This window comes from Cololabis saira, chromosome 4 (assembly GCF_033807715.1).
Source record: "Cololabis saira isolate AMF1-May2022 chromosome 4, fColSai1.1, whole genome shotgun sequence".
NCBI lineage: Eukaryota > Metazoa > Chordata > Actinopteri > Beloniformes > Belonidae > Cololabis > Cololabis saira.
In genome coordinates this window covers 40,656,045-40,667,470 of record NC_084590.1, presented here as the reverse complement: position 1 = coordinate 40,667,470, position 11,426 = coordinate 40,656,045, and the positions used below count along the sequence as shown (strand labels likewise).

Below are 11,426 nucleotides of genomic sequence, written 5' to 3'. Positions count from 1 at the left end.
TATCTCCTGTGTTTCACTAGTATTTGTAAATGCAGGAAATTGCCCAAATAATTATACTATGGAACATACTTTTTTGATAAAAATTAGAGTACTTGTTTATCTACTTTGGGGGGTAAAAACCAGCCCTCGAATCTCGCGCTCAGAAGGCACGCCGATTTTTCCCAGTGGCCAGCCGCGGTACTGCAACAAAAAATCCCATGGGGCCCAGAAAGCTTTTTTCCCATAGACCGCAATAGTAAAAGAGAAGCCTCTAAAACTGTTCACAGGACACCTCCAGCTGTAATCACCGGCAATTACTAATCTTTGTATTCTATATTTTTAAGTCATGGACTTTATATCCGTCAAAAATGTTTTATAACGGCCAGAAAAGTCAAAGAAAAGTCTCTTTCTGGGCGTGACGTCACGGCTGACGTCACAGCCGTGTCCGTGCATTCCACGGATGTATTATATTAATATATATTATGTAATTATATGATATTAATACATTAATAATATATGTAATACTATACATTGAATAATATACATGAATTAATATATTATATTAATACATATTATATTAATATTCGCGTCATTGCCCCGGGGCATGATGGGAGGTGACTCAACTGCGCATGCTCTATGGGCCGCACAACGCGGAAGTAAACCCGGAAGTCAGGAACTTTTTCGGCACATGCGCTGGCTGAGCAAAATGCATTGAAATGAATGGGCGGCCATTTTTGGTATTCCATCCAGTTCTATAATACATCCATGGTAAAAACCCAATGTAATCAACTTTCTGCCACTTATCATCAGGAGTGCTTATTTTAATGTTTTGCTGAGAGAAAAACCAATAAATATATATTTTTTTTTAAATGAGCACCTCTGCCTGATAGAACTTACTGTATCACAGTGCTGCAGTTTAATTTTTTATAAGGATTGTTTGTTTGAGTTTGCCTTCAGAATATGCTGTGGAAGTTAATCTCTTTGGCCCCATTCTCTCTGTCAGGAGCAGAAATATATTGGATGGAGAAACTTCAGGTGATATGAAAGTAATGGGCTCTAAATTTAACCATGAGAGGAGAGAGATGATTGGAAAACTTTCTGAAGGATCTAAAATTACAAATCAGGCTCCCCGAGGACTAGTCTGAAGCATCGAAGGACCTGTGTAATTCTCTCTCTGATGAAAACTCTTAACACTGATTTATCTTATCAAGAGCGTCTCAACAGCCTTCCCTGGTCTGCTCGAGGAATACTAATAAAGCCGTTCAACGATGGCATATTCAGCAAAGAAATGAACGGGACCAGAGCTTTACAAACAGCATCATCTGAGGGTCCAACATCTGATCCTCCACGGTTGAGAACCATGACCTACACCACGTCTCAAGCTCGTACATATTGTTATTAATACTTCCAAGTATACATTTTGGAGATGGATGAAACTTTTAAAAATGATCTCAAAAGAGCAGAAGAAGCGTGATATCTGAAAACACATGGTTTTTAAATAACAATTTGATAAATAAAAGGTTAAAGAGTGACGTTTGTCAGATTCAGTGGGTTAAAATCACTCAAAATAAGCTAGTAATACTCTGATATTTGCTGAAAAGCAGACAGACTGATCCAGTTTTGCATGCAGTTTTGCAGCTCATCGGCTGGGTTGGATAAGATCAAACACTGTTCTGAGTTTGTGTAACAAATTAACTCAGCAAGAGAGGAATGAAAAAAACATCTTTTTGGTTGATTTTCATATCAAATGTTTCTAAAAATGTATTCTCCCAAACATAATGATGGTTTTCATGGTCAAAGGGCGAGGTGAATGGAATATAAAAGCATTGAATAATTCCTATTTCAATGACATATTCAATGTGTAATATTTTTACTTTGAGTTAAAATGGAATCAAAGCTGCGTTCTGTTTCAGAAGAAATCAAAACCAATGCCAGGCCTTGGAGCTGTAACCTTGAGTAATACATCTGATTTTGAATAAGAAGAAAGGCTTCTCTCGAGTGTAGTGGAACAGTTTAACCACGGATTTTCACACCGGGCCCAATAACTGGTGATGCACAAGAGCGTCCTCCCAGCGTGGGGCCAGCAGATGAAGGCGTCAGAGAGCAGTCGACTCCAGAGGGGCCTCTCAGCCAGAGGGGCATGCAGTGGCTGAGAGGCCTCTTTTTTGAATTTCTGCTGCTCCAAATTAAAGACGAAGTCTCAGCAAAGCACACAAACTGTTTGCTTACGAAAGGTGGCGGAGCAGCTCTTGTAATTTATCAGCCAGACCTACATTTCTTCTTCCCGAGCTACGCCTGGACAGGTATCACCTTATGAAGGTCAATGAGGCAAAAAAAAAAAAAGCGCTCCACTCCTGAGGACTGCCTTTCCTATGTGAGCTGAGAGGATTTGTAAGTCTAAAGCAATGGATGCTGAGATACAGACGAGCCTCTCGCGTGTACAGGATTGCATTTTCTCTCTACTCTCAAGCTCCAGCATTTTCAGACGATGTCCTTTACCTGACACCGGATTCACCACATGTGTGGCCGTGGCATTTCAGGCTAAAAAAGCTTACCGTCCCAATTTTCACTGCGCAGTGAAAAGCAATAAGTGGAGTCCCCACGGACAGTCCATGCTTTAGAGATGCCTCGTTCTGTGAAAAGAAAGTAATCACGCATAACTGCTCAAGCGTCGGACGGACGTAGAAGTCATAAATGTGAGTCCACCACTCGCCTCTTTGTCAGATTGCACTGACGGGGAGTAAACAATGGACACAATGAGGAAGGGCTCATCTGATAGGAAATGTCAGAGCATGATTGGATTAAAAAAAAAAAGGGGAAAAAAATCCTAAATTAGGGTCATTAATCATCAGCGAGCAAAACGGAGACAGATCTGGTTCTCTCCTCTGGAAATAAGCTGAGTGCTGCCTGGAAACTGTGCAGTTGCCTTGGTACCTGATTTAAATGAAGAATATATATTGTCACGTTAGCTGTTAATTGGAAAAATAGTGCAAACCATAAGAGAGATTTGCCATGACAATAAATTGTATTTTTATTTTCTTTTTTTTTTAATTATCAGACACATATTTTACGACGGAGTATTAGGGCCAAACTAAGACAAAAAAAATTGGAAATTACGAGAATAAAGTCATAATATAATGAGAATAAAGTCGTAAAATTACGAGAATAAAGTCGTAATGTTGTGAGAATAAAGTCGTAATAGAATAAAGTCATAATATTATGAGAATAAAGTCGTAATATTACGAGAATAAAGTCGTAAAATTACGAGAATAAAGTCGTTATGTTGCGAGAATAAAGTCGTAATAGAATAAAGTCGTAATATTATGAGAATAAAGTCGTAATATTATGAGAATAAAGTCATAATATTACGAGAATAAAGTCGTAAAATTCCGAGAATAAAGTCGTAATGTTGCGAGAATAAAGTCGTAATATTATGAGAATAAAGTCGTAATATTATGAGAATAAAGTCATAATATTACGAGAATAAAGTCGTAATGTTGCGAGAATAAAGTCGTAATAGAATAAAGTTGTAATATTATGAGAATAAAGTCGTAATATTATGAGAATAAAGTCGTAATATTACGAGAATAAAGTCGTAAAATTCCGAGAATAAAGTCGTAAAATTCCGAGAATAAAGTTGTGACATTACGAGAATAAAGTCGTAATGAATAAAGTGGTAATTTATGAGAATAAAGTCATAATATTATGAAAATAAAGTGGTAATTTATGAGAACTCTAACAGGAAGAGCAGTCTTCTCCCTGTGTTAAAATGAAGAATATTGAGCATCTTGTGAAGTTATATTTATATATTTATAATATATTATAACTTTATTCTCGTAATATTACGACTTTATTCTCGTAATATTATGACTTTATTCTCATAATTTTACGACTTTATTCTCATTACATTATGACTTTATTCTCGTAATTTCCTTTTTTTGTTTTTTTGTTTGGCCCTAATACTCCGTCGTACATATTTACATATGCTGTGTTTATTGCTTAAAAAATGTATGGTATATCACTAGAAATGTCTAAGTGTCACCTGAATCTGAGCAAGTCACGTGTAAAATCTCAGTCTCCCACAGTCACTGAACGTTCCGCTAAAAAATTGAGAGTTGAGCAGAAACGTCTTTTTCTTAATCCATCTAAATCATCTTTCACCCAATAACCCAGTTCGGTATCGCAGAGTTCACACATCAATTAACTCAAAGCAACAGGGTTTCCACTAATGTATCACGTTTCCCTGCTCACTGTGTCAGTGTAACAAACTGCCCCCCTGAGGGCCAATGCTGCAAAGTGATGGCACGCGAGCTGGAACTGATGGGGGCATGTTCGGGACCAACAAACAACCCCCTGCCCCCTCCAGCACTTCCACCACAATGAGGCCAGACATCTTTGCAAACCATTAGCTGCCCCACTGTGTGATGCAGTGATTTCAGGGGAAACTAATCAGAAGCTGCCTGTCATCTGCATAACTCAGCGCCGAGCTAATCGATGCCTGTTCAGGGAGGATTATTGATGTCTTTTTGTAAGTCTAGGTGTTCGTTTTTGTTTTTGTTTTTCTCGGTCGCTGATTTTACACCAAGCAAAGGCCAGAATGTTGCGTTTAATGTGAGTGAGGATGTGGGAAGATGTGTGTCTCACATCCAATTTTTCCCCCCTCTTGTATGATATGTGAAAGATGTGTCACTCACTTAGTGTGTGTGAAAAGCACACACACACAAGTGTGGGGGGAAGATGTGTGCATTTCGTGCGTGTGCCTGCACAAATGTTCCAGTGCAATTTCTCCATGGCTCTGGGTCGGTCCCCATAGGTTCGGTCGCAGAGAAATATTCATGCAGTGCTTCTCAGTGGGCTGATGTTTGCATTAATGATATGAATGTGTGAGTGTCATCCTGTAAGAGGAGAACAGGGGCACCGTTTCCTTTAGAGTATCATCTTAATTAAACCAAATTTCCCTCAAAGACTCTGCAGGCAGCTATTTCTGATTGCAATTAGCCATGCCTCACACAGCTAACCACTCGTCATGTCTCTGCTGGTGCGTTGCTAAGGTAATATCTTAGACTACTTCTCTGCTAAATTTGTTCGAATGCAGCACATGGCATGGAATGTGCAACATATTCAGCTTTATTTTTGGGTAACAACATGTTCACTGAACAATTTATTTTCCCACAGTCATATTCCAGCAAGTGCATAATGCATGCAAGGGGCATTATAGCAGCTGCAAAAATCACACCTCCTCAGGCAAACTGGGCTCCCTGGCCTGCTTTGTCACATGCAAATTTAATATAATTTTATTGGAGAACACGGTGACGGTTATGCTTCTGAATGAATCACTCACTCTGGGTTTTCATTCAGTTTCATTACCAGACTAGAGATTTCATCACTGTAAATGCAAATGTGTAAGCAGCCAGATGCTGCTCACTGCAGCTGATTCTTCAAGTGGAGCCAGAGGCCAGTCTTTGTTCCACTTCCACATCCTTACAGCTGTTTGACTGGAGCTCACTGCTACAACATCTGAATAAGCATTTTGCAGTATAGGGAAGTATAGGGAATAGGGAAATATACGTCTTTTTATGAGAAAAAAACAAAAAAATCAAGCATCAGAAGTGAAGTTCTAACTTGCAATGTAATGTAAAGGTTGTGATATGTTCAGGTAAGGAGGGCAGGGAAATTTGGTACACCAAAAACCCAGTAGTCAGGAATGTTTTTTTTTTTTATCTCCGAGGGTGCATCTTTAAAATATATAAATCAGGTATATGGTTATGATAAGTTGCAAGACGTCCCTGTGGTTTCCTTCCAAACAAATCTGTGCAAAAGCCTGTTCAGACTAACAAAACTCCCTCCCTGGCCATTATTGTGAGGCATTAAGCTATTAATGCATTTTCATGTGCGTGAGCTGGTTCTAGCCAAAGCTGCAACATCATCCTCTCCACTGAGATTGTTTTTCAGTCTGCTCAATGATAAAGCCTCTTCTCGGCCCCTTGATGCTGCAAAGCACCATAAGTGCAAAGCATAATCCTAAAGACTTAGCACAACTGGTGACAGAGGCGCTGCTTCGTGTCGACCAGAATATTTAAGAGGGTGACAATATTTTCAGTCCTTCCCCGATGCAAGAGGAGAAAGTCAAAAACTCCTGACTTCAGTCAGACTATAATTACTTCCATTTACCAAGGTATTAATCCAGATCCATCGTCTGGAGCCAGTACTAATTTGAGTATGATGGATCGTTGCCATCAGGTTGTGAAATATCTACAAATTTCACAATTTTAGGAAGTAAACTTGCATCATTCACCATCAAGATGAGACTTGATTAAGTCAGTAAGTAACTTAAAATGCATATGTGATTAAAAAAGAAAGATATGTGGTGCTGCCAATGATAATAAATCAAGCACATTATTATTGCAGTGCAATAACTTTGGAAATGTATGTAAAAGTCTACTACAGAGTTCTGTTTGCATTTAAAAATGATAATCCACGAAAACTTTCAACATTTTATTAGGAAATTTAGGCTTAAATGGTTTGGATATCAATAGTTTTGGTCATTTGTGGCTAGGGTTGCCACCCGTCCCGTAAAATACGGAATTGTCCTTTATTTGAGAAAAAATTTTGCGTCCCGTATTGAATTAATACGGGACACGATTTGTACCGTATTTTCATTAACTTTTACACCATATTCTAGTTGAATTATTGAAATAAGTTAACTTTTACACTATATTCTAGTTGAATTATTGAAATAAGTTAACTTTTACACCATATTCTAGTTGAATTATTAAAATAAATTAACTTTTACACCATATTCTAGTTGAATTATTGAAACAAATTAACTTTTACACCATATTCTAGTTGAATTATTGAAATAAATTAACTTTTACACCATATTCTAGTTGAATTATTGAAATAAATTAACTTTTACACCATATTCTAGTTGAATTATGGAAATGAGTTAACTTTTACACCATATTCTAGTTGAATTATTGAAATAAATTAACTTTTACACCATATTCTAGTTGAATTATGGAAATGAGTTAACTTTTACACCATATTCTAGTTGAATTATGGAAATGAGTTAACTTTTACACCATATTCTAGTTGAATTATTGAAATAAATTAACTTTTACACCATATTCTTCACCTGTAACTATATTATACATTTGGGCTGATGTGGACATACAGTAGCATAGGAGGATATTTCACTTGCTAGTATGGTTGTCTGTCTGTACAGTCATGCAAGTTCAATGCTTAACTTTAAATCAAAGCATTTTGTTTTTTCATAAGTTTTGGGGCTTTTTTTGGCTCCTGCGCTGCTGAAATCAGGGCGTCCCTTATTTCTATTTCTGAAAGGTGGCAACCCTATTTGTGGCTGAAACTGAAAATTGATGTTGTAAATATTCAGTTATAGACACGTAAACGTAACACGAGACCGCCGGCAGCGAGTGGTGGAGGCGGGTGGGAGTACAGGTGTTGTAAAGTATCCAAAAGTTACCAGCAGGAGTCATGAGACCACTATTTGTTAGGATAAGTAGTTGGGAGGGGGAGAAAAGAAAAAAAAAGACATTCAAAGCGGAAGTTAGGACCGAAACGGAGCAGGAAAACCTTTTTTGGGGAACTTTGAGAAGTCGGTGTAACATCGGAGCTCCGTGATGAAAAGGAAAAACTTTTCCCAGCCGAAGTAAAAAAAGTTTGCAAACTATCGAGGGACGATGGGACTCCCGACTCTGGAGTTCAGCGACTCTTTCCTGGACAGTCCGGATTTCCGAGAGCGTCTGAAATGCCATGAAATTGAGCTGGAGCGGACAAATAAATTCATCAAGGATCTGATCAAGGATGGGAACATGCTCATCACTGCGCTCAAGAGTAAGTACTGTATGTCCTTGAACGCCTCATCCGTAGCGGGACGCTGCGGCAGAGATGCGTTCAGCGCGTTTCCCCTAAATCTGCTCTGTGCTGTCTGAAAGGTCTCTCTCAGTGGCGTCAATTCAGTGGAAGCTAAGGTATGGCAAGGTTACGAGTCACAGAACTTAACTAGAGTATCAATCAACACGTCCAGCAAATACTCATCACAGAAGTCTGCTATGGAGCTGATCTGTGTGGTCAAGAAAATTGGAACTTTTTCAAATGCAGTCTCGCTCACTGCAAAAACTCAAAATCTTACCAGGAATATTTGTCTTATTTCTAGTTAAAATGTCTCATTTTTAGTCAGAAAATCTCATTACACTTAAAACAAGAGTCATTACCAGAAAAATAACTTGTTATTTGACCATTTTCACCTGTTTCAAGTAAATTTTCACTTGAAATAAGTAGAAAAATCTGCCAGTGGGACAAGATTAAATCTTCTCATTACAAGCAAAACAATCTTGTTCCATTGGCAGATTTTTCTACTTATTTTAAGTGAAAATCTACTTGAAACAGGTGAAAACGGTTGTTTTTGAGTCTTGTCTTAAATGTAATGAGATTAAAAAAAAAGAGACATTTTAACTAGAAATAAGACAAATATTCTTGTTAAGATTTTGAGTTTTTGCAGTGTATAATAACTAGTGAAATCGATCATGTTGTTCTTATTTGCATTTGTAGTTATTCCATAAATGTATTTAAAAAAACAAACATTTACATTTAACCCTTGAAGCAAAGGTGTGGCGGCTGCCATACCTTGCCATACCCAATTGACGCCCCTGGTCTCTCTCTCTCTATATATATATGTCTTTGAGCCCAAGATCCGGAGACTTGAATAAGCTTTGAGTCTCCTGTGGGATAACATTGATGTTGCAACAAAAGAGCTGGCATCTATACCCAAACCACAAATAATTCATTACGCTGCGGTCGTTGCTTCCCTGCCTGCACTAAATGCGCGTTTCGCAGATCCCAGAGTAAAGATCAGAGTCAGGATCCAGCATGTGAGATGAATGGATTAACTCTGTTCCAATACCCAGTCATAAGGACACAGCCAGACATATGGATATCATTACTGCACAGCCGGATTGTTGTTACTCCAATTCCTAATGGCAGATGCTTTCCCTCGGAGTCCCCGTCAGCAGTATAGAGAAAATAGACACTTTGGCATCTTTAACCCAGAATGATGGTTCTGTCACTTTGTCACGGGTCGTTGTTCCCTCTAATTCCAAGTTCAGTCTCCAATTCCAACACTTTGTTAAAGTGGACTTCCTGCTCTGCTGCATGCCCTGCAGGGAAGGGAGTTAGATCTCTTAATGTCAGAAGTGTGTCTGTGAAATGGAGAAAGATTGGAAATACAGACCTTATGAATATGGAAAATAGCTACATTGGGGTAGAATGGCAGGGGCTCCCCGGTGCCCAACACCAACCCATCAGTCAGTTTAACATTCATTTTTCCTCACGGTTCAACCCAACATGGTCAAAAAGCATATTTCGTTTCAAACTTTTCACCTTTTTAAAGTAACTTGTGGAGCACAACACCTTAAATCTGGCCTGCTGTACACGTTATCACTATTTACTGCTCTTTTGTCAAGACATTGATGGCGTAATCCCATTAATACTGTAATTCTTACACATTAATCATTAACATATTACACAGAAGGGACTTTTTTTTGTTTTACAAACATTCCACTACGCAATAAGTTATAACATGTAAAGTAATGTAGACACATTTTACATTCTGAACTTTTTCTGAGAGATTAAATCAAATTTGGTCTCATTTTATTAATTCTGCAAAGCGGATAGCAGACTCGTAAATATCAGCAATCCTGTGAGTTTATTCCAGTCCGCAGGATTGCACTGGACTGTTAATTTTATGCATTCACTAAGAATTTGGTCAATATTTATTACTAGCTAGAACTTTCAAAGTCATTTTTTTTGCAAAACTTTGCTATAACTTTGGCTGTTTTTGTGTGACAATACAACCTTGGACAAATCTGCTTCTCCTTGTGTTCCCAGCATATAATTGAACATTATGCTGTTTTATTTATTCACTCACTAATTGTACGTTGATGACACCTTCATAATAGTGATCTGTGAAACATGGTTTTCTCTCCTCTGACATATATATTTTATGTCTTTCCAGATCCTAATTATTGCAATTATAATAAATCAAAAACAAATTAAAGACAATGGAGATAGATTTTCTCCTCTGCTCATCAGTGTCTCATTTCATAGTGAATTTCTGTTGATTTTTTCTTTCTTTTTAGATTGTAATAGCAGTAACATTGTGAAAAATGGCCACAAATTTGACTTAAGCCTTTTTCTCCCTGACAGTTTCTGGGGAATCAGTTGTGGATACAGAGTGTAGTTGCCAGTTGGAGCATGTAAAAGACAGCAGGACTTTGTTTAACAGAGTGGTGCATGATTGATGCAAAAATGAGCCTGCGGAAAAGGAAGTATTTTGTTTACAACAGTTCAAAGATGGAAAATGAAGCTGATGATTATTTTTTTTATACTGACTAATTAAGTTGATGTCAACAGTGTATGTATTTCGGTGTTTTCCAGACATCAGTGAAAAGTGAAGAAACAGCATGCAGTCAAAAGAAGGAAGAAATAAGATCCATTAGCGTGGATTTGCATTGACAGTGAGCTCTCTGATGTTTTTCCAGACGTTATACGAGGGCGCTGTCAGGGGAAAGTTTCCGCAGAGTTCAGTCCGACCGATGTGAACGTTTGTGTTCCTACATGCACTTTCACCAGACGTTATCTGCAGTGAAAGACTTCAGAGACTGCAGTACATATGTGACTACGAATGTTACGAATCGATGAAACGCTCCCTCAGATTGATGTAGCGCCACCATTTTGGGTCTACGATCAAACATTTTTCCATTTCTCCACAATTATCTTCATGCAAGCACTTTGATAAGCACTGTGTTGGTGAGAAACATGGCATTAGCAACCGTGAAAGTGTCAGAAGTCAATTTACTAACAGGTAGATTAAATATTTCGAAGCGTGCAGCCTGTGATGCTCCCCAGACAGCGGACCAGTTACATCCAAACTTCAACAAAGAATTTAGAGATGCTTTATAGTCACATGCAGCAGAATTACAGTGAAATTAAATTTGCTTCAACTCACTAACTGAGCAGCGGAGTCAGGAATCTAGCTGAAGGTATGCAGGAGCAGCTTGCACGGCCATGACACCAGAACACATCTAAGACAGGCCAAAGGAGGTCACATCGTCAGAACAGGAGGCTTTGTTCAGAGTAGAGATGGGCGGTATGGACTAAAAAATGTATCACGATCATTTCTGGCATTTATCCCGATAACAATAAAAATGACGATTAAAAAAAATACCAATTCAACTCCATCTTTTTAACTATAAATCTATCTCGCTCTCAGATCCGCCATGTTTGTTACACAAAAACGTCATCAACGAGAATTTATCCTTCTTTCTTTCTTTCTTCCTTCCTTCCTTCCTTCCTTCCTTCCTTCCTTCCTTCCTTCCTTCCTTCCTTCCTTCCTTCCTTCCTTCCTTCCTTCCTTCCTTCCTTCC

General features: G+C 38.3%; 1 protein-coding gene across 4 annotated transcripts in view; it reads left to right on the top strand.

Annotated features, from left to right (window-relative positions):
• The first annotated feature begins 7,582 nt into the window (after nucleotides 1–7,582).
• The window catches only part of LOC133441962 (rho GTPase-activating protein 42), a 103,552-nt gene continuing 99,708 nt past the window's right edge, over nucleotides 7,583–11,426 (top strand). For all 4 annotated transcript variants that reach the window (XM_061719795.1, XM_061719794.1, XM_061719793.1 and 1 more), the window contains exon 1: nucleotides 7,583–7,836. In XM_061719795.1, coding sequence (XP_061575779.1) covers nucleotides 7,683–7,836 — 154 coding nt within the window. In that variant the 5' untranslated portion in view covers nucleotides 7,583–7,682. The remainder of the gene's footprint in view (nucleotides 7,837–11,426) is intronic.